Genomic DNA, 25,987 nt, shown 5'->3' on the forward strand with positions numbered 1-25,987 from the left:
TAGGAATCCTTCGCTCATTCACCTTTTTTGTTTTAACACACGTTAAAAAATATAATAAATAATAGTTTTTTATTCTGCAACATTATGTAGAAGCGTCTTCCCTGTTCTCTTTTAAATCCTCTAAAGTAGCCCGTGAACATGTAAAAAAAAAAAAAAAAACACGCCATACCGAGAGTATGCTGAGCTTCAAATGAAAAAATAAAGCCATGAGAAGTCATATTTGTGAATGTATTATTTCTAAAGGTAAAGTTTTGCTGTGGACGTTTAGACATTGAAGGCCTTGGTCATGAAAGGGTAACAGAGCTAAGTAAATTACCACGAACCATGAAGTAAACCTAGACGAGTTCTTTCAGATTTGTGCTATGATGAACAGTCAATTCAAGACTAAAGAGGAGGAGGAGAGTAGGATCATGATCGACACTTTCAGTTTCATTCAGACAGAAGACGAAAGGAAAAAAACAAGGGGAAGAGAGGTTTATATAAAATAAAGAGAAAATAAACAGAGAAGAGTAGATCCGGGCGATCAGAAGACTGAGGATCACGTTTCTGGGGCGACTCTTCTCCTTGGTATGGCTCTTCTGAGTTTTTGTGGGGTTTCTGGACATGAGGACTGGAGACTGCCCCTCTACGGTGGCAAAATTTCACCCACAGTCTCTTTTAAACCATATAACACCGAACTGACGGTGCCACCCGGATGCCAGGTACAGATATTTACTTATGGTATCACATTTCTCATTGGTATATATCATATAATAATATCATATATACGGTAATCATAATAATATATAATATATTATGCATGGCATTACAGCAGCTTGAAGTATTTTTCTGTTAAGCAGATGTGGCAAAATTTGCCACTATGGGATCTACTTTGTGTCTGTGATGAAGTGCAGCTCCAGTCACCTGACCGATGCAGCCAATCACAGGTGTCATTGATCAGGTGACCATAGTTCAGTGTCATCAGTTCCTGTCCCACCTTAGACCCCTGGAGAGGCCTGCTTGGAGCCAATGTGGTTGAAGGGGGGAGTATGCATCATTTTATTTTTTTATCCATCCTTTGGTGCTGTAATTTTTTAAGGTGGGCAATTCCTTTAGAAACAGTTATCCAGTATTATATAGGTGAGAAGGGCTGCCATTAGGAATTTTGGGGCCCCATACTGGCAAAACTTTTGGGACCCCCTTGAGACTCCACCCGGGCTCCACCCCTGCCCCACCTCCACTCCTCGAACTGTCCACAGTCAAAAGATTTTTTAAGCAGCCACCACGACAAGGTAGACTCTTTTTCCCGGGCCCTGCTCTACTGTAACCTATTAAACATTTGTTAAAATAGCCAATACAATGTAGGTATATTTTTATTTATTTTTTAATTTTTAAAACAAATGACCAATAATATCACATACAGGGGACAAATACCACCGCACCATGACCAGACACCATATTACCACCACATAGTGACCTATAATACCACATACAAGGAACAAATACCGCCACACCATGTCCAGACCAGACATTACCACTACAGTGACGAAATAATATCACATACAAGGGACAAATACCACTGCAAAATGTCCAGATGACATTACCACCACATGATGACCAAAAGTACCACACACAAGGAAAAAATACCACCACACCATGAACAGACCACATATTACCACCACATAGTGACCAAATAATAGCACATGCAAGGAACAAATACCACCACACCATGGCCGGACAACATATTACCACCACATAGTGACTGAATACTACAATACTGATCAGTAATAAAAAAAAACACAATACTAATATCACCATAAGTGCCACTATACACAGGAGATCTGTACTTAGTATGCAGTGTCTGTGTACAGGTAATACAGTAATCACCGGTGACATTATACACAGGAGCACTGTATAGTGTATAGAGTAAAGGTAATTCAGTGATCACTGGTGACATTGTACACAGGACCGCTGTATATATTATACAGTGTATAGTGTCCGTGTGCAGGTAAGGGCTCATACGCACATGCAAAAAACTCGGATGAATCTCGCACGTCAATACCCAGCACTGCTGCCAGCACTCGGAATGGAGCGTTCAGCTGCATGTATTTCTGTGCAGCTGCACGCTCCGCTCCCGAGTGCTGGGGGCAATGCCGGGTATTGACGTGCGAGATTCATCGGAGTTTTTTGCATGTGCGTATGAGCCCTTACCTGCACACGGACACAATACAATAATAAAAAAAACCTGTCTCCCTACCTGGCCGCACTCCTGTAGTGATGAATTTCAAGCGCACACTTGCCGGCGAATGACAATGATGTCATACGCCACTAACATGCACGTTGACGTCAGCTGCCAGCCTCCGATTGGCTGGCGGCTTTAACTATTGCCGTGCGGGCCCGCACGGCAATAGAGTAACTGAACCTGCGTCTCGGACGTAGGTTCAGTTACAGCATCGGTAGAATCCTGCCACTGGGGCCCGATCAGCAGAAGAGACGGGGCTCCACTGCTGATCAGGCCCCATACGCCAGTCAGGGCAGTAATGCTCTCATGGCGGCCCTGTAGGTGGGAGTCTGACTCTCGACGCCCCTGCTGATCAGTTGTTTGAAAAGAATACAGAACTTGTACGATAGCTAGAAGTGGTAACGTCACAAATACAACGCATGTACCTGCTGCAGACCATCAATGGGTTCAGCGCCTTGTGTCGTTGAACCCAGTAACTGGCTGCATCAGTCATGTGTGCTGTAGTTATAACATCACTACTGCAGCCTGTCAACAAGAACCGTTAGAGATGCAGTGCTGGATTACAGGGGGTGAGTATTTTTTTTTTTTTATATCTGCAATTATATAATGAAATTAATATTTCCCCGATATTCACTTCAAGGAGATCAATCTGGAGTGTAGAAACTCATGGGGAAAAGTAGGCATATTTCCTCTCTTCCAGGAGGAAAATATAGACATCCTAGTTATGAAAAGGCCTTTGAGTTGAGTCAAATCCTTCTCATCCAGCCAACCAGTATTCTCATCTACCGACAAGATGGGTTTCTGGCTTAGCTACATATAGGTTTTTGGCTTGGTTCCAGATGAGTTTCTGGCTTAGCTTCAGATGGGTTTTAAGGCTTAGCTACAGATCCGTTTCTTGCTTGGCCAATATCCTTAGTCATGTTGCAAGGCTCGTTAAAGGGTCAGGTGACTTGTAGGGTAGCAATCTCCAATAGTTAGTACAAGAGTGTGAGAGAAAAAAGCAATCTGTATTGCTTTGGAGAACTCCAGCACTTTGTTTGCAGTAGTTTTGATAAATCTTGATTGTGACTGCCCTTTACAATGAAGGCCAGAAATAAGGCAACATGGACTGTATATTGGCCCAGGTGGTTCATCACTCTAAAGTACTCTAGACCGTAGTTTCTCAACCCATCGATTAGACGGCATGTCTCTAAGTGGAATCTATGCTGCGCAGTGTCAGATCATAACTTCAGAGGTATGTAATTTATTTCAGTAGGAACATTGAGAAACACAAATCCAGATCATGTGAGCCTCACAATTTATACTATTATTCTCAGCCTGCAGCATTTCTCCATCATCTGGAGGAAGGGGTGGATGGCGTGAAACTAGAGCCATGGCATGGTACCACCACATTGGCCTTCAAGTTCCAGCATGGAGTGATTGTGGCTGTGGATTCACGTGCGTCAGCAGGACAGTATATCGGTGAGTGGTTGCTAAATACCTTTTACACTAGAACTTAATTTCCAAGCGATTTAGTATTAGCCGTGGGTGACTGAATACTTCCAGATAATGATTCCCATGCATCATTTTCTCTACAGCTACACTGAAGGTTAACAAAGTGATTGAGATAAATCCGTACCTCCTGGGCACCATGTCCGGGTGTGCTGCAGACTGCCAGTACTGGGAACGGCTTCTCGCCAAGGAGTGCAGGTGTGTGATATACTACCGATAACTGCATTAGGGCGGCTTTACACTCTATATTAGTGAGTACGATAATGGAACAATTGTTTGCTCAATGATACTGTCCAATAAATCAAAAACATTTATTTCCATTTCCCTACTCATATTTGTAAGAGGTTCTTTAAAGAATTTAGGAAGTTTGGACCTAACAGTGCAAATTCCCTTCTCAGAGCGGCACTAAAAAAGACAAAACACTGTCTATGGACCAGTGACAAAATTTACTCATTCTCAAGGACCAATCACTGGAACAAAGCCTTAACATATCTCATCCTCTGGTTACATGTGCAGAAGCCGCACTCTGTTCTTCACACTAGATGCTCTTGGACAATGTCTGGTCTCAACGCGCGTCAGTCACATTTCACTTACACCTCAGGCCTTTGTCTCCTGCAGTGACACATTATTCACTCGCAGTACAAGTGCACTCGGATCTTGACTTTGCAAAATTAATTTGCAATATACTGATCGTATTGTTACCAAAATTTTAGTTTATTTCCATCTTAGTACTGTTTCACATTTCAGTTTTTTTCCGTCAGTCAAAATCCGCCGTTTTTATAAAAAAACGGATCCGCCCCAAAAGGGGCGGATCCGTTTTTTTCCCCATAGACTATCATTAGCGGCGGATTTTGACTGATGGTCGTCCGTTGCATCCGTTTTTTGATGGATCCGCTAAAATTTTAGCGGCTCCCGGGCGGAGCAGACGGACAATGAAACGTTTTTTAACACTGGTGGACCGCTTTTTCTGACTGCGCATGGCCGAGACATTTTGTCGGCGATGCCTTTTAACCCTGAACGCCATTCTGGAAGCAGCAAAAATATTCTCTCTTCTCTCTCTCTCTCTCTCTCTCTCTCCTTTTCCAGACCACGATTCCTTTAAATTTCCTGAACTTTGCAACTTCAGCAGATCCGTCTAAAAAACTGTCGGGTTACATCCATTTGTTGCGAAACGGAAACGGATCCTTTTTTTTAATCTTTGGCGGATTTCAACTGAAAGTGAAACAACTGAAGTGTGAAAAAGGCCTTAGACTTTCATGGCGGAAATAACTCCATCCAGACTTTAACTACAGCTGCTGGGGCTACAGAAACGGCTACCCTGTGTTCATAGGTCCCATTCACTTGTATAGCGGTTACAGAGACAGTGTTTCCAGCCGATCTCAGCTGTGTTTGGAAATCCATCTACAGTGGTCGATGCCTGGGCTGAGTTATTCCAGCCATAAATGGTTGAGGTGTGAATAAATCTTTCATTTTTTTATTGGGATTATTTTACATTTTTTTGTCTAGTAATTTTTTTAATTCTATATTTTTTCAATACTTCATTATGACGTTGTAATATATTGACATGAGTATAGCTACAGTATGTTCTGCTCCTGAGATTTGCAGATTCCAGATTTGATAGGACATACAGAACTGTCAAAATTACTGTCCCAGTGTTGGGGCAAAAGAGATCCCACTATAAGTCAATGGGGTACTTTGTGTGCTGGAGGTATCCTTTGACTGTTTTGGCTTTCACTATATATGGAAGCCACAACGCACATATGAACAGAGGATACATACATTTTGTCTAATATCCACACATTCCTCTTTATATTAGGTTATACCAGCTGCGGAATAATTCCCGGATCACAGTGTCGGCGGCTTCCAAACTCCTGTGTAACATGATGCTTGAGTACAGAGGTGCGGGACTGAGCATGGGCAGCATGATCTGTGGCTGGGATGAGAAGGTAATAGACTCGGCACGATGGTTAAGCCACAGAATTGCTTCATTACCAGTTGGCAAATGAACCAAATTTTGTAGGAGTCAGAAATTAACATTACACATCTTTGTCATGTCCTTAAATGTCCAACCGTGGTGCTCAAAAATCTCATTGTGCATCAAAGTGTTGCGTTCAGACTATCGGTATTTCTCTAAAGCAATTTTTATTAAATTATGGTTAAAATATGAGATAATAGTTTACCATACACTGCAAGTTTTTTTTCATGATTATATTTCCTGAATATTTAAGAAAGCAACAGTGCAGTTCTGCCTTTCTTAGGATATCTGTGGGTGCAGAATTGTTATCCATCTAAATGAAAAATGAAATTTTTCCATCTCAATTGTTTGTATTCATTAATTACAGTGAAAACAATAACCAAACAGCTCAAAATGTACAAAATACAATACTGACATTTGCATAAAAACCTCAGTCACCAATATAATAATATGGCCGCCCTTTTCAATAACAGTCATAAGCTCCATCCATGGAGTCTGTCAGTTTCTTCATCTGTTGATGATCAACTTTTGGGCAGCACCAACCACAGCCCCAGAAACTAATCAGGGAGGTGACTTTTCTCCTTCACTGTTACCCCACCTCACATAATACTGACCATGATGAGCAACGGCGTGTTCTATACATAATACTGATAATAAGGAGCGGCGTGTGTTCTGTACATAATACTGACACTGAGGAATGGTGGTGTGTTCTGTACATACGGTTGTGCTCAAAAGTTTACATACTGTTCTGCCTTCAGGCACGTTGACACGGTGTGCAATCCAGCATACAGCATAAACCACAACTCTGTCTTCCAAAATAAGCAGACTGTTTTCTGTAGTCTAACTTGTTTATTGCTGAAGAGTATAGAACATGCGCGGTAAAACTATAAAGAATACAAATAACATCCACAAGTATTGGGCAGATGATCCCAGCTAACACAATCACAGGAAGTGTACAATGTGATGCAAACATTACATAGGAATACATTAGTTTCTGATTACATTTACTGAGAACTGGCAACTAAACAGTTGATGACATCTCATAACATCTCCTGGCTGCTAAACAGTAATTAATACCTCTCTAAATCACTGCATTGCAAGAAAACACTGATTCTTACCAGATATGCTTTACCCGAGTAGTGACTCAAGTAGAGAAGTTGCAGGAAAACAAAAGTTAAACAGGAGGACAAAATAACATGTGCGTCCTATGAGATCCACAAAAGGAAAATGGAGTCTCCCTCCTCCCAGAATACACTGCTACGTTCCTACAAAGCATTGCTTCAATCCCACCACAGTGCATTGCTTCTGTTAAAGTCACAGACTGAAAATGTTATCAAATACACTGCTATAAATTCAGCCACCACTAGTTGGTGCTATATCTAACCCAGCACATAATACAAACATATTGCTTTATTCAGAGCACATAACACAAACAGACTGCCCTATATCAGAGGGCAGAACACATACCCCGGCAAAATTTTTGCTTTCTTGGCCTTTTTTTTAGAAAATGTGAATGATAACACCAAAACTTTTTCTCCACTCATGGTTAATGGTTGGGTGAAGCCATTTATTGTCAAACTACTGTGTGTGATGCTAGTCACTTCTCACGGCCAAGCCGTGAGTCGGAGTGGTCAGGGAGTCCAAGGTCAGAAGCCAGGAGGATACATCATAAACAGAAGGAAGAGAGAAAAGCATAGTCAGGTAACGTTCTGAGGTCACAGTACCGGGAGGTCAATGGATTAGAGCTGAAGGGGTTAAACAGGCAGATGGTCAGAACCAAGTCCAAAGTCAGGCAACAGATCAAGCAAACAGAACACAAGGCACAGGAGAACACAGAGCACAGACCTCACAAGATGAATGTATGTCTGGTAGTGGTCTGGGAGAAGCTGCTCAGTTAAGTAGGAATTGCAATTACCCAGGATAGTGAACACCTGAGACAGCCAACGCCTCCCAGTCACAGATTGGCTATTTGAGCTGTCAATCAACAAACTCAGCCCGCCCCTGTACCAGATTGGATGGCCATGCTGTCCATCAAAGTACTGACAGCTTGAGCATGAACTGTACTGGATTGGATAGCCAAGCTGTCAATAACTGCATCCCAGACACCCTGAGGGGTGGAACCGTGACACTGTGTTTTCTCTTTTTAAATCATAATGACAACCCAAAACATCCAAATGACTCTGATCAAAAGTTCACATACCCTGGTGATTTTGGCCTGATAACATGCACAGAAGTTGTCACAAATGGGTTTGAATGGCTACTAAAGGTAACATCCTCACCAGTGACCTGTTTGCTTGTAATCAGTGTGTGTGCATAAAAGCTGTATGAGTTTCTGGGATCCAGACAGACTCTTGCATATGTGGCGCCCCTGAGGGTTCAGTCGCCACAGAGGTACTGCACCTCCTCCTGAGGTGTGGTACCCCACCATTCCGGTTAAGGTGGAGACACCTGACCACATGCCAACACCTGCATCCAACATAACATAGTAGTGTAGCAAAGCACCTTTGGTGGCTCCCTGCTTGGAACATGAAGAGTGCTGGGAGGTGAGCTTAGTCTGCACAAGAGAGCTCATTAGGACTGGGTCAGTCTGACTAGGTCAGTCTGTGAGAGAAGATTCCCTGAGAGGGGTGGATGAAGGAAGTGCTGCAGCAGACTTCAGTGACCTGAGTCTGCTGGCACAGGAAAGAGATATACAGAAAGCCTAATTCTCCATAAGAAAGATTGATTTGTACGGAACGTAAGGAGAAGAAAAGAACTAAGGATTAGGGTTAGAGCAGAGCCCTTCCTCAAGTTCTAAGCGCAAGGCCGGAGTCCGGTCCCCGAGGTTGTAAGGATACTAATAGTCCTGCGACAGACACCGGAGGAATAGAAGTTGTCACCACTTTATTCCCACACAAGACTTGGGGGCACAACAGCAACGAGAGTGAGCCAGGACTTAATAGCAGGGAGTCCCCGAAGCAGGCTACAGCTGTCTGCCGTACAAGTAGAGTTCTTAGGAACATCTGACAGGAGGAACTCCAGTGTAACTCAGTACTGAGAGTACTTCACTACGAGCGCTAAGGAGGGAGACGTTCAGAAGAGGCACATATGTTGGCAGAGTGTTGGAAAGAAGTACTTCATCTTGCCTGGAGGTTGGCTGAGCCCCTGACCGGGAGGACATGGCACTGAGGCGGGCACCTGTATGCACAACAGACTGTGAGTAAAGCTTTAGAACTACATGCCCTGGTCTCCTCCACTTTTTCCTGTGTCAGCCCACTCAGCACTGCTACATCTCTGTGCTGAACTCTGCACCATTACGCTCTCCTCACTAGCTCTTCATCTACACTGCCCTGGGACTACAGCCCTACCTGTGGAGGGCCACAACATCATTGCTGCACCACACCATCTGTCCCAGAGGATCTGTCTGCAGCGTCGGCTTAACATCTTCATTGCCGAACACCACAGGTGGCATCACGAATCATTCGTTAATAAACTTTAATCATCATCATCCACACGCTCAACATTCCCCTTTTACAATGGACGCCCAGGGCCACGGACCAGGTAACAGCTACCGTGACATCTCCCATTGAAACTAACGGGCCCGGCTCCGAGTACCCCACGGCCCTGGCACAGGGCGATCCACATATTTCATCCAGTCACTGATGTTTCTGGATTATGAGTCATGGGGAAAGCAAAAGAATTGTTAACGGAACTACGGGAAAAGGTAGTTGAACTGTATAACACAGTAAAGGGATACAAAAAAAATATCCAAGGAATTGATAATGTCAGTCAGCAGCATTCAAACTGTGATTAACAAATGGAAAATTTGGGGCTCTGTAAAAACAAAACCATGGTCAGGTAGACCAACAAAAATTTCATCCACAACTGCCAGGAAAATTGTTTGGGATGCAAACCCACAAATAACATCAGCTGAAATACTGGACTCTCTGAAAACTAGCGGTGTGGCTGTTTCAAGATGCACAATAAGGAGGCACTTGAAGAAAAATGGGCTGCATGGTCAAGTCGCCAGAAGAAAGCAATTACTGCGCAAATGCCACAAAGTATCTCACCTACAATACGCAAATCAGCACAGAGACAAGCCTCAAAACTTCTGGAACAAGTTAATTTGGAGTGATGAGACCAAAATTGAACTTTTTGACCACAAACATAAACGTTACATTTGGAGAGAGGTCAACAAGGCCTATGATGAAAGGAACACATTTCCTACTGTAAAGCACAGAGGTGGATCGCTGATGTTTTGGGGATGTGTGAGCTACAAAGGCAAAGGAAACTTTGTCAAAGTTGAAGGAATGATGAATGCAGCACGTTATCTGCAAATACTGGAGGCAAATTTGCAATCATCAGCCTAGAAGCTGCGCATGGGACATATTTAAACGATCCAAAACACAAGGCTAAGTCGATCTGTCATTGGCTACAGCAGAGCAAAGTGAAGGTTCTGGATTGGCCATCTCAGTCTCCTGACTTCAATGTCATTGAGCCACTCTGGGGAGATCTCAAGTGCGCAGTTCATGCTAGACAGCCCAGGAATTCACAGGAATTCAACATCTGCATCCACACCTACCACAAAAGACTTCAAGCTGTCATCGATGTTAGAGGGAGCGATACACAGTATTCAGAAATGAGGTATGTGAACTTTTGATCAGGGTCATTTGGATGTTTTGGATTGTCATTATGATTTAAAAAGATAAAACACTAGTTTGACAGTAAATGGCTTCACCCAACCACTAACCATGAGTGGATGAAAAGGTTTGCTGTTATCATTCATTTTCTCTGTAAAAAGGCCAAGAAAGCAAAAATTATGCCGGGGTATGTAAACTTTTGAGCACAACTGTAATACTGACAATGAGGAGCAATGTCGCGTTCTGTACATAATACTGACAAAGAGGAGCGATGGTGTGTTCTGTACATCATACTGACGATGAGGAGCGAGTGTGTTCTGTACATAATACTGACGATGAGGAGCGATAGTGTGTAGTGATGAGCGAGTATACTCGTTGCTCGGGTTTTTCCGAGCATGCTCGGGTGATCTCCAAGTATTTTGGCGTGCTCGGAGCTTTATTCCCACATGTATTCAGCCTGTCTACAAGTCGCAAGTCATGAATATAAGAAGAAAAAAACGACCAAAAATCTCACTGGAGAATGTAATAATACAAAATATAATTTATTGGACAATCAATAATACCAGAATGTGTGAAAAACAGTAACAAGGAGAATCCAAGTCTGATTATACATGCAGAAAAACACCAAAAGACACACACACATTGTGGAAAAAGGGGAAAGGAGAAATATAAGGCACATATAATGCCTAAGAGCAAAGATACATATAATTACACTTGCTCATAGCAAAATTGCATATCCCCAAAATAAGCCTCCTAAAGTCCACATCACCAGACATGTGTCCATGATAGGTGATAAAGCATAATAGAGTTGTAATGTGTTAAAGTCATACCTGATAGAGGTGGGAGGCAAGCCGCCGTGGTGTGTGTCCCCCCCGACGCGCGTTTCGGCGTAAAATGCCTTTCACCCCTTGAGAAAGTCATTTTACGCCGAAACGCGCGTCGGGGGGGACACACACCACGGCGGCTTGCCTCCCACCTCTATCAGGTATGACTTTAACACATTACAACTCTATTATGCTTTATCACCTATCATGGACACATGTCTGGTGATGTGGACTTTAGGAGGCTTATTTTGGGGATATGCAATTTTGCTATGAGCAAGTGTAATTATATGTATCTTTGCTCTTAGGCATTATATGTGCCTTATATTTCTCCTTTCCCCTTTTTCCGCAATGTGTGTGTGTCTTTTGGTGTTTTTCTGCATGTATAATCAGACTTGGATTCTCCTTGTTACTGTTTTTCACACATTCTGGTATTATTGATTGTCCAATAAATTATATTTTGTATTATTACATTCTCCAGTGAGATTTTTGGTCGTTTTTTTCTTCTTATATTCAGTCCCTTGTGCGACTTTCTCAATATTGTCCTATTTTACATATATCTCTTTGCTCCAGCCTTACAATGCTATTAAGCGATTGTGTCTTAATTTTAGCTGTATTCAATTGAGTAAGAGATTCTTTCCATGAAGTGTATATAAGTCGCAAATCATGCAGATAAGATGACGAAAACTAAATCTCCGAGCACACAAAAATACTCGGAGGACACCCGAGCATGCTCTGAAAAACCCGAGCAATGAGTATACTCGCTCATCACTAATGGTGTGCTCTGTACATAATACTGACTATAAGTGTTTAACCTACAGGGCCCTGGTTTATATTACGTGGATGAAAACGGGACAAGACTCTCCAATGACATGTTCTCCACCGGATCAGGAAGCTCCTTTGCTTATGGAGTTATGGATAGTGGATACCGTAAGGATCTGACCCCTGAAGAGGCATATGACCTTGGCCGCAGAGCTATCAGTTATGCTGCACACCGTGATAATTATTCTGGAGGGGTGGTGAATAGTAAGTACCTCTGCTACTGTCTGCAGCTATAAAATCATGTCTCATATATAAATAGGCATGTTTACTGAATGTGTACATTTTTCAACATTTTATTACTTCTCTTTACATAATTTTTTAGCTCCGCTAATGTGACAGGAACTCAAGACACCTTTTCTTGTGATTTTGGGGAGCCCCAGCGATCATACATTCATCTCCTGCCAAATGTTTTAGAGATTTTTTTTGTGGGCCACCCCCTTTTAAGCTTCAGCCATTTCTGGTACACGTAGAAGAACATCATCTTCTCCACATTTCTTGACCTTGTTGCAGGCCTATTGGCCAATTAGCCATTTACATTCAGTTAGACGGTGCAAAGGCGGTGTTGGGGAAGTTCTGCCCACTAGACGGTGCAGTGAAGGCAGCTCTGCCCACGCGGCTGTGCGAAGGAAGCTCTGACCATTAGACGGTACAGAAGCATTGCGTTTGAAGCTCTGCCCATTAGTCGGTGCAGATGTGGTGAAAATGAAGCTTTGCCCATTAGTTGGGGCAGCAGAGGTGAGGATGTAGCTCTGCCCATTACTTGGGGCAGCAGAGGTGAGGATGAAGCTCTGCCCATAAGTTGGGGCAGGAGAGGTGCGGATGAAGCTCTGCCCATTTGCCAGGGCAGCAGAGGTGAGGATAAAGCTTTGCCCATTAGCTGGGGCAGCAGAAGTGCGGATGAAGCTCTGCCCATTAATCGGGGCAGCAGAGGTGAGGATGAAGCTCTGCCCATAAGTTGGGGCAGGAGAGGTGCGGATGAAGCTCTGCCCATTTGCCAGGGCAGCAGAGGTGAGGATAAAGCTTTGCCCATTAGCTGGGGCAGCAGAAGTGCGGATGAAGCTCTGCCCATTAATCGGGGCAGCAGAGGTGAGGGTGAAGCTCTGCCCATTAGTCGGGCAGCAGAGGTGAGGATGAAGCTCTGCCCACTAACATCGGGTCAATCCCTGCATGATTTTGAAACAAAATTGTGCAGCAAAAGGCCATCACAGTGGAAGGCGTTTCTGTTGACTCTACGCTTAAAGGAATTTTCTTCTCTTCATTTAGAGTTAAAATATCTTTGCTAAGTATGAATTTATCCACTATACAAGAAACTTCCTGGTGGCTGGGGGTCCGGCTACTGGGACCCCCATCGATTCTGAGAATGCTGTCCTTGGATATTTCCGTGAGTCTCATAGTGAAAGAATGTAGCAGGGGTGTGCACACTCAACCTTCGCTACATATACACCTCATTCTTAAGAGCCATGGTTATGGGATTGATGGGGGGTCATAATTACCAAAGTAATGCACCCCCTCGCTCCAGTGCTGCCACTGTGACGGTTTACCTCTCGCGCCCACCACTGACCTTCCCGCTGAGGCCAGTGATTGGCTGCAGGGTAAGGTAACTGGTATTTGAGATGGCACTACTTCCTGTCTGTCCGGTGGAGACCATCAGAGTGCCAGCGTTGGAGCAAACCGTTAAGTATGGCTTCTTTATTACTTTTACAAGCATGGCTTCCATCTGTTAACTTTATAAAGAGAGCAAACCCCCTTTAATTAATTTCATGACATGGACTAAAAATTTGACCGGTCTGTGTCTCCTCAGTGTACCACATGAAGGAGGATGGATGGGTGAAAGTGGGGCAGTACGATGTCAGCGACCTGCTGTACGAGTACAAGGAGGAGAAGAAGTAGTGACGGCAGAGACTGAGCCCAGAGACGATGACTCCATCATCCTCTCACAATTCTCCATTTTTTGTTATCACAACAAAACTGTGATTGTCAATCCCCAAAAATAAAGGAGTTTTTCTAACATTTTATTTGTTTTATTACTTTTTGTGTCTGTTTCATTATTATTACAATTCTAAAAATATAACAAAATACAAGAAGCAAATATAAAGATAAAGGTTTTTTTTTGTGTGCAAAAGTATGGAAATGACAAAGGTGCAGGTAGGTGAGCCTTATAAGTGGAATATCTGGCTGCCATTTTCACATTTGCTGTCAGTGAATGAGGACACTGGTACAATTGTATCCGGTCTAGAAAATGCTCTGTGAGCTCAACATCCTGAACACCAGACTGATACATGGGAACAAATGTGCCTCTCACAGAGCATCGAGTCCACTTCTGGGCTGAGGGCAGGATTAGTGATGGACAGGTTACAGCCTATGAATGTGGACACGTGTTCTCATTCACAGCAAGCACATCTGCAAAAAGTTTAATGCATGAACACGGCAAATACTGGTTGGGATGTATTGTAAGGAGTCACTATGCAGAAAAACAGAAGTAATAGTCCATGGATAAAGTTTAGGGCTACACAGCAAATGCAGGGACCTAAGACTGTAATGTCTCTCTGATAAAAAACGCAATAAATGACAGAAAATGCTAAAAGGCATCAGATTTGAGCTTCTGCTGACTGACTTGTTGCAATGCAGAAACATTTACTATCAATAACATACGATGTGATCTAGCACATCCTCAAGTCCATGTATGCAGCGGGTCACACCCACAAGGGACACGGCACGAGCGTGGCCTCCTGTTCATTCCTCGGTGTCTCTGTTCTCCCGGTGGAAAGTGCTGTGCTGTTTGTTCCAGAGTCTCCAGTAGACACCCTCCCGGGCCAGTAACTGTTCATGTCTGCCGGACTCTCTGATCTGACCTCCTTCCAGAACCAGAATATGGTCGGCTTTCTCCACGAAGTTCAGGCGGTGGGAAATCAGCAGTACGGTACGTTTGTTTGGGTTGTCATAAATGGTGCTTTGTATCTGGACAGAAAAGTCACATCACAGAATTATATAAAGACAGTCTGCGCCTTCTCACAGGGAAACACATGGGTGCAAATCTGCTGTACAAAAGCAAACATAGATGGAGGATGGAGCGCACCGGAGGGGACCAGGATGGGTATGATTCCCACACCGGTCTATTATGCATGAGTAAGGGGTGTACCGAGGCCAGTTTGTGCCCCACTCTCCTTACTCATGTTCCTATGTCCCTGTAGAGCTGATATACCTCATATGTTTTATAACGTTGTTCTGCTGTGTAATGCATTGTGTGTATTTATGCTGTATATATATATACAGTCATGGCCAAAAGTATTGACACCCCTGCAATTCTGTCAGATAATATTCAGTTTCTTCCTGAAAATGATTGCAAACACAAATTCTTTGGTATTATTATCTTCATTTAATTTGTCTTAAATGAAAAAACACAAAAGAGAATGAAGCAAAAAGCAAAACATTGATCATTTCAAACAAAACTCCAAAAATGGGCCGGACAAAAGTATTGGCACCCTCAGCCTAATACTTGGTTGCACAACCTTTAGCCAAAATAACTGCGACCAAACGCTTCCGGTAACCATCAATGAGTTTCTTACAATGATCTGCTGGAATTTTAGACCATTCTTCTTTGGCAAACTGCTCCAGGTCCCTGATATTTGTAGGGTGCCTTCTCCAAACTGCCATTTTTAGATCTCTCCACAGGTGTTCTATGGGATTCAGGTCTGGACTCATTGCTGGCCACCTTAGAAGTCTCCAGTGCTTTCTCTCAAACCATTTTCTAGTGCTTTTTGAAGTGTGTTTTGGGTTATTGTCCTGCTGGAATACCCATGACCTCTGAGGTAGACCCAGCTTTCTCACACTGGGCCCTAAATTATGCTGCAAAATTTGCTGGTAGTCTTCTGACTTCATAATGCCATGCACACGGACAAGCAGTCCAGTGCCAGAGGCAGCAAAGCAACCCCAAAACATCAGGGAACCTCCGCCATGTTTGACTGTAGGGACCGTGTACTTTTCTTTGAATGCCTCTTTTTTCTCCTGTAAACTCTATGTTGATGCTTTTGCCCTAAAAGCTCTACTTTTGTCTCATCTGACCAGAGAACATTCTTCCAAAATGTTTTAGGCCTTTTCAGGTAAGTTTTGGCAAACTCCAGCCTGGCTTTTTTATGTCTCGGAGTAAGAAGTGGAGTCTTCCTGGGTCTCCTACCATACAGTCCCTTTTCATTCAGATGCCGACGGATAGTACGGGTTGACACCGTTGTACCCTCGGACTGCAGGGCAGCTTGAACTTGTTTGGATGTTAGTGGAGGTTCTTTATCTAACATCCGCACAATCTTGCGTTGAAATCTCTTGTCAATTTTTATTTTCCGGCCACATCTAGGGAGGTTAGCCACAGTGCCATGGGCTTTAAACTTCTTGATGACACTGCGCACGGTAGACACAGGAACATTCAGGTCTTTGGAGATGGACTTGTAGCCTTGAGATTGCTCATGCTTCCTCACAATTTGGTTTCTCAAGTCCTCAGACAGTTCTTTGGTCTTCTTTCTTTTCTCTGTGCTCAATGTGGTACACACAAGGACACAGGACAGAGGTTGAGTCAACTTTAATCCATGTCAACTGGCTGCAAGTGTGATTTAGTTATTGCAAACACCTGTTAGGTGCCACAGGTAAGTTATAGGTGCTGTTAATTACACAAATTAGAGAAGCATCACATGATTTTTCGAACAGTGCCAATACTTTTGTCCACCCTCTTTGTTATGTTTGGTGTGGAATTATATCCAATTTGGCTTTAGGACAATTCTTTTTGTGTTTTTTCATTTAAGACAAATTAAATGATGATAATAATACCAAAGAATTTGTGTTTGCAATCATTTTCAGGAAGAAACTGAGTATTATCTGACAGAATTGCAGGGGTGTCAATACTTTTGGCCATGACTGTATATATATATATATATTCATGTGTTGAGGAGATATAGGGAAAGTGTAGGATTTAGTTCAGTAAGGGGGGCATAATAGAATAGGATAGGGGTTAAGTTAGACCAATACAATTAGGTTAGTTAGGAGGGGCTAAGGCAAGGTAGTTGGAGGAGCTTCCTGGAGTTAGTGAGTAGAGTGTGAGCTGGGAGCAAGGACAGGACAGTCGTGTACAGGGGAACGTTTAAGCTGAGGATCCCAGCAGTCCAGAGCCTTAGAGCTGACAATCACAGTGTGGAGGAATATCTTGGCAGCATCAGAATGATAGCAAATTTCGTGGGAACAACCCTAAACGTCTGAGGCCTACGGCCTGGTAAGGAATGGAACAGCCATTTCTCGACTTCACCTTCGGAAAGGGAAGCAGGCGGGGAACTCCTGAAGCAGATTAGTCCGACCAGTGAGGAAGCTGCGGGACCGGCAGATCTGGTGGATATTTCTGGAGGAGGGAGGGACAGTAAAGGGAAAAGAATGGTGATCTTCTGCGAAGAATCTTGTGCTGTTTCTGTGACTAAACTGGATGAGCTGAGTAAAATTGTTTTGTTGAAGATGAACCTGGACTCTGACTGTCATTGTGTGGTGTTAAAGGAAAAGGACTCCTGGCCATGTGGAATGGACCCTGACTTGCAAGTGAGTGAACTGCTGTGTGTTATTAGAGCAGAGGACCAGGCTGTGCCAGTACTGTTACCCACTGCTACGACTACCCCCCTGGCCTCCGCTTCACATGTGTGAGTAACAATGAAATAATCGCTGATTAACACTCCTTCCAGCTATTTGGTGCGGCTACTAGTTATAGTCTCCTCTTGGCCAGCAAGGCTACTCAGCGTCAGGTCACACACTCCCTCCATCAAAGCTGGGTGTTACGGCAACGAGAAGACTGTGTCTAGTCCCCACTGCAGCACCGTCACAGAGATAACTACAAGGAGTGGCGCACAGCAATCTGTACATCACTTTTCTCATTCATACTAAATCTGGCAATTTTTGGAGGGAAAACCAGAAATCCTGATTTACGACATGCTCTGTAATGTATGGAACATGTCGCAATGCTCGGCGGCACAACTGGGGAAACGCTTTGAACATTGCCAGAATTATCCTCTCGGTTTACTCACCTTGAGTTCGCTTTCAGAGTCCAGGGAGCTGCTGACGTCATCCAGTATAAGGACCATGGGATCCCTCACCAGGGCCCGCGCTAACGCCACTCTTTGCTTCTGACCCCCAGACAAAAGGGCGCCTTTTTGTCCAGCACCTAAAATACAGCACATGATTATTATCTCCACACACGAGTCATTCATTTATTGCTGCAAGAATACAAGACCGTCCTTTAGAGTGCGCAACGCCCGCAGCCGCACAGAGAACATCAGCCACACAGAGAACATGAGCCAGATAAGACACATCAGCCACACAAAGCACATCAGCCGCAGAGAATGTGTCGCACAGAGCACATCAGCCAAACAAGACACATCAGCTGTACAGAGCACATCAGCCGCACAGAGAACATCAGTGACAGAGAATGTGTCGCACAGAGCACATCAGTCAAACAAGACACATCAGCTGCACAGAGCACATCGCCACACAAAGCATATCAGCCACGCAAGGCACATCAGCCATACCGAGAACATCAGCCGCACAGAGCACATCAGCCGCTCCTATGTGACCCCTATGTGACCATCATGCATTGTAATGCAGGCTGTATACCTGTATTATTCACATACCGTATAGCACGGTTATTATATGGATTTATGTATGGAGCAGTTTCGGTCACCGCAGGTATCTGAGCACTGTATGGGGGATTATACACTGTATATCTCCTGTGCTGTACAGTATATTATTCCAGCAATGTATGGTGGTGGCGGCACTATAGAGTTTATATATAGTTTAGGCATTTTCCTCACATTGTTATTAGGCTGATGTATGGCACTGGTATGTAGGCATTAAACATTACACCAAATGGGGTAATAACAGAAACTACTTCCCAGGACCCAGGGCAGAGTGTAATAACCCTTGTGTGACCAGACGCTTCCATCACAAACGCCTCTTATATCATCTGTCATACACCCACCTGTCTTGTACCCGTCCACCATGCTGGAAATAAAATCATGCGCGTTTGCTGCGGCTGCCGCCTTCTCCATGGACGACTGAGAAACGTGTCCCAAACCGTAAGAGATATTGTCATCTAAGGGCCGGGCAGTGAGGACAGGCTCCTGACTCACCACGGACACCTGCAATGAAGGAAGCGAGCTAAGACAGATTCCAGTGACACACGCGAGATGCCACCAGCACCACATGATGATGATGATGATGGAGTCTGTTTCCAGTCTCGTTGCTCTCGGGTTTATAGTGTGATGAAGTCTATAGCAATAAACCTGCATGAGCAATGTCTGATCAACGCAGCGGCCACCATGGTTTTACCTTACATTTATGGCTATGGTGGATGTTGTGCTTTTTTTTTTTCAGCCTGACCGCATCGGGCATCAATCATATTTATTGGACAGTCTTCATGATTTCTGCAACATGTTATCGAGACAATGAAGGTTCCTCATTTATTTTTCTTTAGATTTTTTTATATACTAAATTTTTCCTTTTTTCAGAATTTTCAGGCTTATTGTAAAAAGAAAAATAAATAAAAAATATTCATTGTTCATTCTAAGGAATTTTTCCAGAGCAAATTTATTAAAACTAACATTTCATACTCCTGCATTAGCAGACTGAGCTATATTTATGTCATAATTTGTATAATTGTTCTGCTGTCCTAAAATCAGAAGATGAAATCTAGGAATATTTGCACCATTTTGTGGCCTTAGACGTAATAAATCTGACTGACGGTTGTCAGCTGCACATCCTCACATCCGTTTTGGTGAGTGATGTGCAAAGTGAATGACTGTGACTTTTCGTGTGAGTTGCAATTATTTGGAACTCACTTTCTTGCAAAAACTGTGGGCTATAAATGTAATAAAAGTGGTCCATACCTTCCAAACATTTTGATATTACCTTGTTTTTATAGAAATTATATTTTATGTATTTTTAATTTATTTTTATTAGTTACTTTTATTTTAGTTGCCTGAACCTCATTCTTAGAAAAACAATTGCCTATAAAACAAGCACTTTTTCAATTCCCTGTTTATTAAAATTTGTAACTGTTTTTGGGATATTAACAGTTTTCTTTTCTTTACAGCTCGTTACCTAGGAGACCGACCACCACTGCTGTCTAGTTTGTAAGGATTGCGCTGAAACTGGGCAGGATTTGGAGGTAACAGCGCACTCCAACGATCCTGGACATCTTCAGTGCAGCACTGACAAGTTACATAGAAAAGAGCTTGTAAACACGGCATGTTTGGCAGTGGTGGTAGGTCTCCTAGGCAACAAGCTGTAGACAAACATGTTAATATCTCAGGAACGGCTGGACATTTTAATAAACAGTAAATTGCAAAAGTGCTGGTTTCTTTCATGCACTACCCAATAATGTCCTTTCATGAAAATGTGAATAATCCGTTCCTTTAAGTAGCTAATTATTTCAATAATTCCACAGTATAATGAGGAGCTTGCACTTTAGATGTGGGTGGCTCCAATATCCCTTCCGACATGCACGCACGCACGCAGGGGTCTCACCATTTTTCGGTAATACTCGTTGTCATATTCGGATACCGGTCTCCCGTCCAGGAGGATTTGTCCTTGTTGTGGTTGATAAAACTTCAGCAGCAGCTGCACCACGGTGGATTTACCAGCATCACAGGCGCCAACCAAAGCCGTCACCTGCCCCTCACGTAGGTCAAAAGAGACATCCTAGAGGGTTATAACAATATATATCAGTCCATACAGGTGTGTCACCGTCTCAGTCTGAGAGTGAACATCATCCGGTCACTTCCGTACCTGTAGAACCAGGGTGTCCTTCCGTTTCGGATAGGAGAATGTGACATTCTTGAACTGGATGTGTCCTTTAAGATGAGCCGGCTTGAGGTTTCCTGGTAGTGGCAGCTGCGGAGTCCGGTCCATGTACTCAAACACTTTTTCGGACGATCCTACGGCTTTTTTAACATCTGGGTACAAGCGCTGCAGCACCTGGATGAAGAGGCGGAGGGGATTATTAAAAAGACAGGTCGGAGTGGCAGGGCAGCAATGTCACTTACAGATGCGGTATTCACCATCTTGATGGGCGACCGCTACATTACATCTGAGTGTTTAGCCTGACAAATTAGCGTAGCGCCCCGATGTGGGGAGATGGCGGCAGAACCATGTCACAGTGATATCTCTCACCAAAAAGGTGGTGGGTGATATAGCTGGAAATCAATGGCCTTTAAAACTGGCATATGGGCACACTGGCGCCACTAACTCCTGCAATGGTGAGCACAATGGGGTCTGCACATATCTGGTGGGATGTGTGCATGATGTCCTCCATGAGTCCTGCTCTAATGAATAGGACAGGTGGATAACACCTTCTGATGGCGGACACGTGCCAGGATATCTGTAGATGTGACAACATCGCTGCCGCTCAGCTCCTGATCCCATGTATCACACTAACACACAGTGCCCCATGCTGCCCATGTCTCAAGCTCCCCTTCTTCTGGGTTGTGACTACCAATTGCACCCCCTATACCGTTAACACCACAAATGCAGCAGCGATCTGACCTCTAGGGATGAGATCCCCTATATAGCAGTACATAGAGCTTATGGTCACCTTGTATACGTGCAGCACATGAAGCCGCTCACCTCCACAGCCTCTGTGAACTGCAGTTCGTACAGGACAAACGACACCAGCTCCCCGCCGCTGACCTCGCCGTACGTCACTAACCGGCCTCCAAAGTACAGGATGGCCACCTTCAGCACGAGCCCAGACAGCTGTGGGGAAAAACACTGAACATTAATGTCCTAATCTGTGCCACCCCCATAATTCACTGCTGGGGTGGTGCTGGATGTGTGGTCCTCTTTATTAAAGGATTATTTCTAGGGCCCCTTTAAAGAGCTGATCAGAGGGGACACCGAGAGTCAGATCCCGAGAACATGCCTCTAAAGTCACCTATTGAAATGAAGAGGTGGACGCCCATGAATTCATTGTCTATGGGACTGCTGCGAGTCACCGCTGCGGACAGTGACTGGCTGAGCTGGCATTTTCTGCTATTCCTGCAAGTTGAGATGGGGCTAGAAAGTAGTTGAAGCGGAGCTATGGAGGGGAACGGTGGTAAGGTTTTTTTAAAACCAGTGTCAGTCCTTGTTGTTATAAATCATGGCTCCTCGCGGGATGACCCAGAGAACACCCAATACTCACGCTGTTGGCCACTGAGTTGCAGCCGTAGGACACGGCCTCCACCTTGTTGAGCGCGTAGGTGTCCTGCAGCTTGGACTCGTAGCGCTGACATTCTCCATCTTCATTAGCGAAGCTCCGCACTGTCTTCATATTGGAGAAGATCTCCAGCGCCACCTGATTGGCTGCTGAAAGGGATTTCTGGACCTTAATAGCTAAACTCTGCAGAAAAGAAGGAACGTTATCTGGTTGGTCTCCTCGTGGACTCACACGTACGCTGCTTTTGCATGTCAGGGTGTATCCAGACATGGCTGCCGTGGCGCTGCCCTTGGTGCTCACTGGCAAACGAAGCAGTTTTTTATTTGTACCCAAAGTGGCACCAAAGTTGCTCGCTGCGCAAAAGACAAGTCCTCACACAGCTTCATAGATGGAAAATGAAAGCGTTACGGGTCTTGGACAATGGTGAAATGAACCTAAATATTATTTATAAAGCTCTAAATATATTTTAGCCACTAAATTATATAAAAAATATGATCAATCTGACCCAGGCAGTCATTTTGCTCCGTCAGTTTAATCGCATAATATAAAGGAAACCCACAAAACAATGGTGGAATTGTGAGGTTTCTCTCACTATTTCACTGCACTTGGAATTTTTTCCTATTTTTCTGTAAATTATAAGGTAAAGTGAACGGTGTCATCGCAAAGTACAACTTGTCCTGCAATAAACAAGCCTCCCAAAAATAAAACTTCTTGGAGGAAGTCGAGAAAAAAACAAAAACGCCGGGATGGTAAGATGCAATGTTATGGAGGTTCAAAATCTCCGCTTGCAGTCAGATTCTGAATTGAATGTAAGGACCCATGAGTCTGGAGCTCAAGATTGGGGAGAGACTTGTTGCTGCAACTGTAACAAAGCCTCAGCAGTGTTATACACTATCATCAGTCTCACCTGGGAAAAGGCTCCCGATAGTTTGGGGACGATTGTGATCACCAGGAGGCAGAGCATAGTGAAGAGCATCAGTTTAGCAGACAAACTGAACATGAAGATGGCCAAGAATATTGCCCTCATCAGGTACCACATCAGCAGGCTGAGGTCGTGGCTCAGCGCCTCGCTCATGGCTGTGATGTCACTCGTAAGGCGAGACGTGATGTCACCTGGAAAGGAAGCGCCATGTTTAGGAGACAGGACGTAATCAGTGAAGCTCCGTCAGACGTCGTCTGTGCGCACATCACCTGTGGACTCCGTGTCGAAGAACGTGATGTCCTGCGTCAGGATGGTGTGCAGCAGCCTCCCCTGGGTCTGGGTGTGCACCAGGCTCATGGTGACGTTGTACACACAGTCACAGAGAAACTCTGTCACAGCGCTGCACGCAACAAAATCACGATTACTGATAGGCAGGAAAACAAGATGTACTATACAGATAGCTTGCCCTGCGCTGAAATGAGCGCTGTGCACGATACGCACCAACTACGGGGAGAAGGGGAGGTGATGCTGCAGCATCTCTGTGTCTGTGAGAAATGGAGACGGGCGGGTGATGCTGCAGTGTTTCTGTATGTGTGAGAAGGGGGAGATGATGTTGCAGTATCTCTTTGTCTGTGAGAAGGGGGAGATGATGTTGCAGTATCTTTGTCTGTGAGAAGGGGGATGATGCTGCAGTATCTCTGTGCCTGTGAGACGTGGAGAAGGAGTATGATGCTGCAGTGTTTCTGTATCTGTGAGGAGGGGGAGATGATGCTGGAGTATCTCTGTGTCTGTGAGAAGGGGAGATGATACTGCAGTATCTCTGTCTGAGAGAAGGTGAGAAGATGCTGCAGTATCTCTGTGTCTGTGAGAAGGAAGAAAAGGAGATGATGCTGCAGTATCTCTGTGTCTGTGAGAAGGAAGAGGCGATGATGTTACACTATCTATATGTCTGTGAGAAGGGGAGATAATTCTGCAGTATCTCTGTATCTGTGAGGAGGGGGAGATGATGCTGCAGTATCTCTGTGTCTGTGAGAAGGGGAGATGATACTGCAGTATCTCTGTCTGAGAGAAGGTGAGAAGATGCTGCAGTATCTCTGTGTCTGTGAGAAGGAAGAAAAGGAGATGATGCTGCAGTATCTCTGTGTCTGTGAGAAGGAAGAAGAGGCGATGATGTTACACTATCTATATGTCTGTGAGAAGGGGAGATAATGCTGCAGTATCTCTGTATCTGTGAAGAGGGGGAGATGATGCTGCAGTATCTCTGTGTCTGTGAGAAGGGGAGATGATACTGCAGTATCTCTGTCTGAGAGAAGGTGAGAAGATGCTGCAGTATCTCTGTGTCTGTGAGAAGGAAGAAAAGGTGATGATGTTACAGTATCTATATGTCTGTGAGAAGGGGAGATGATGCTGCAGTATCTCTGTGTCTGTGAGAAGCGGAGATGATGCTGCAGTTTCTCTGTGTCTGTGAGAAGCGGAGATGATGCTGCAGTTTCTCTGTGTCTGTGAGAAGGAGAGATGATACTGTAGCATCTCTGTGTCTGAGAGAAAGAGAGATGATATTGTAGCATCTCTGTTTCTGTGAGAAAGAGAGATGATATTGTATTATCTCTGTGTCTGTGAGAGGGGGAGATGATGCTGCAGTATCTCTGTGTCTGTGAGAGGGGGAGATGATGCTGCAGTATCTCTGTGTCTGTGAGAGGGGGAGATGATGCTGCAGTAGCTCTGTGTCTGTGAGAAGGAAGAAGAGGAGATGATGCTGCAGTATCTCTGTGTTTGTGAGAAAGGGGAGATGATGCCGCAGTATCTCTGTGTCTGTGAGAAGGGGGAGATGAGGCTGCAGTATCTCTGTGTCTGTGAGAAGGGGGAGATGAGGCTGCAGTATCTCTGTGTCTGTGAGAAGGGGGAGATGAGGCTGCAGTATCTCTGTGTCTGTGAGAAGGAAGAAGAGGGGATGATGTTGCATCATCTCTGTTTCTGTGAGAAGGGAGATGGGGAGAAGGGGTGACGATGCTTCACAATCAACATCAGCGTCCTCACCTGCAGAGTGTGATCAGACTTATCGCCATGATGGAGTTCCAGAATATGGAGGGATCTTTCTTCTCTTGGATCCAGTCTGTCATCTTTCCTGTGTACGATGGCAGAACCATTTCACCTGGTACATGGGACACATGTATCTAGATGTTATAATCATGGACCGATCATCCACACTAGTATTTTATATAGTAGAGGAGCATACCGGACTGTGCTAGTTAAAGGGAATCTGTCAGCCCATTTTAACCCTATAAGCTGCGGCCACCACCAGCAGGGGCTTATCTGCAATGCTGTAGATAAGCCCCCGATGTAACCTAAAAGATAAGAAAAACAAGTTAGAATATACTCACCCGGGCGTCCAGTCCGATGGGTGTTGCGGTCCGGCGTCTCCCATCTTAATACGATGACGTCCTCCCTCTTATTTCTGCCGCGGCTCCTGCGCAGGCGTACTTTATCTGCCCTGTTGAGGGCAGAGTAAAGTACTGCAGTGCGCAGGCGCCGGACCTCTCTGACCTTTCCCGGCGCCTGCGCACTGCAGTACTTTACTCTGCCCTCATTAGGGCAGATAAAATACGCCTGCGCAAGAGCTGAGGCAGAAGTAAGAAGGAGGACATCATCTCTAGAAGATGGGAGGCGACGGACCGGACCGCGACACCCATCGCACCTCCCGGTGAGTATAATCTGTTTTTCTCATCTTTCAGGTTACATCGGGGGCTTATCTACAGCATTGCAGATAAACCCCTGCTGGCGGTGGCCGCAGCTTATAGGGTTAAAATGGGCTGACAGATTCCCTTTAAGGGGATTGTCCAGTATCTCTGCTAGAAGGGATCCTTGACAATATGAAGATGTTGGACCTAAGCGATCAGCTGGGT

The 25,987-nt window shown here is 44.5% G+C and overlaps 2 protein-coding genes across 4 annotated transcripts in view; one reads left to right on the forward strand and one right to left on the reverse strand.

The window, feature by feature from the left end:
• The first annotated feature begins 406 nt into the window (after window positions 1-406).
• On the forward strand, window positions 407-13,959 carry PSMB8 (proteasome 20S subunit beta 8). Its single transcript, XM_073548726.1, has 6 exons — window positions 407-701; window positions 3,538-3,682; window positions 3,799-3,910; window positions 5,529-5,658; window positions 11,949-12,153; window positions 13,751-13,959. Exons 1-6 carry the CDS (start codon window positions 570-572, stop codon window positions 13,837-13,839), a joined length of 813 nt encoding a protein of 270 aa, XP_073404827.1. The 5' UTR covers window positions 407-569; the 3' UTR covers window positions 13,840-13,959.
• Window positions 13,941-25,987, reverse strand: part of TAP1 (transporter 1, ATP binding cassette subfamily B member) — a 34,369-nt gene continuing 22,322 nt past the window's right edge. For all 3 annotated transcript variants that reach the window (XM_073548714.1, XM_073548715.1, XM_073548716.1), the window contains 10 exons: window positions 25,122-25,236; window positions 23,354-23,484; window positions 23,070-23,275; window positions 22,148-22,345; window positions 21,592-21,720; window positions 20,755-20,943; window positions 20,494-20,667; window positions 18,947-19,106; window positions 17,997-18,133; window positions 13,941-14,907 (listed from right to left, as the gene is read on the reverse strand). In XM_073548714.1, coding sequence (XP_073404815.1) covers window positions 14,683-14,907; window positions 17,997-18,133; window positions 18,947-19,106; window positions 20,494-20,667; window positions 20,755-20,943; window positions 21,592-21,720; window positions 22,148-22,345; window positions 23,070-23,275; window positions 23,354-23,484; window positions 25,122-25,236 — 1,664 coding nt within the window. In that variant the 3' untranslated portion in view covers window positions 13,941-14,682. The remainder of the gene's footprint in view (window positions 14,908-17,996; window positions 18,134-18,946; window positions 19,107-20,493; window positions 20,668-20,754; window positions 20,944-21,591; window positions 21,721-22,147; window positions 22,346-23,069; window positions 23,276-23,353; window positions 23,485-25,121; window positions 25,237-25,987) is intronic.

This window comes from Dendrobates tinctorius, unplaced genomic scaffold (genome assembly GCF_039654945.1).
Source record: "Dendrobates tinctorius isolate UK_male_01 unplaced genomic scaffold, ASM3965494v1 ptg000158l, whole genome shotgun sequence".
NCBI lineage: Eukaryota > Metazoa > Chordata > Amphibia > Anura > Dendrobatidae > Dendrobates > Dendrobates tinctorius.

Coding starts and splice junctions, on each gene's coding strand:
- PSMB8 (XM_073548726.1), top strand. CDS start 570: ATGGCTCTTCTGAGTTTTTGTGGGGTTTCTGGACATGAGGACTGGAGA. Junction 702..3,537: donor CGGTGCCACCCGGATGCCAG/GTACAGATATTT, acceptor TATTATTCTCAG/CCTGCAGCATTTCTCCATCA. Junction 5,659..11,948: donor TCTGTGGCTGGGATGAGAAG/GTAATAGACTCG, acceptor TTTAACCTACAG/GGCCCTGGTTTATATTACGT.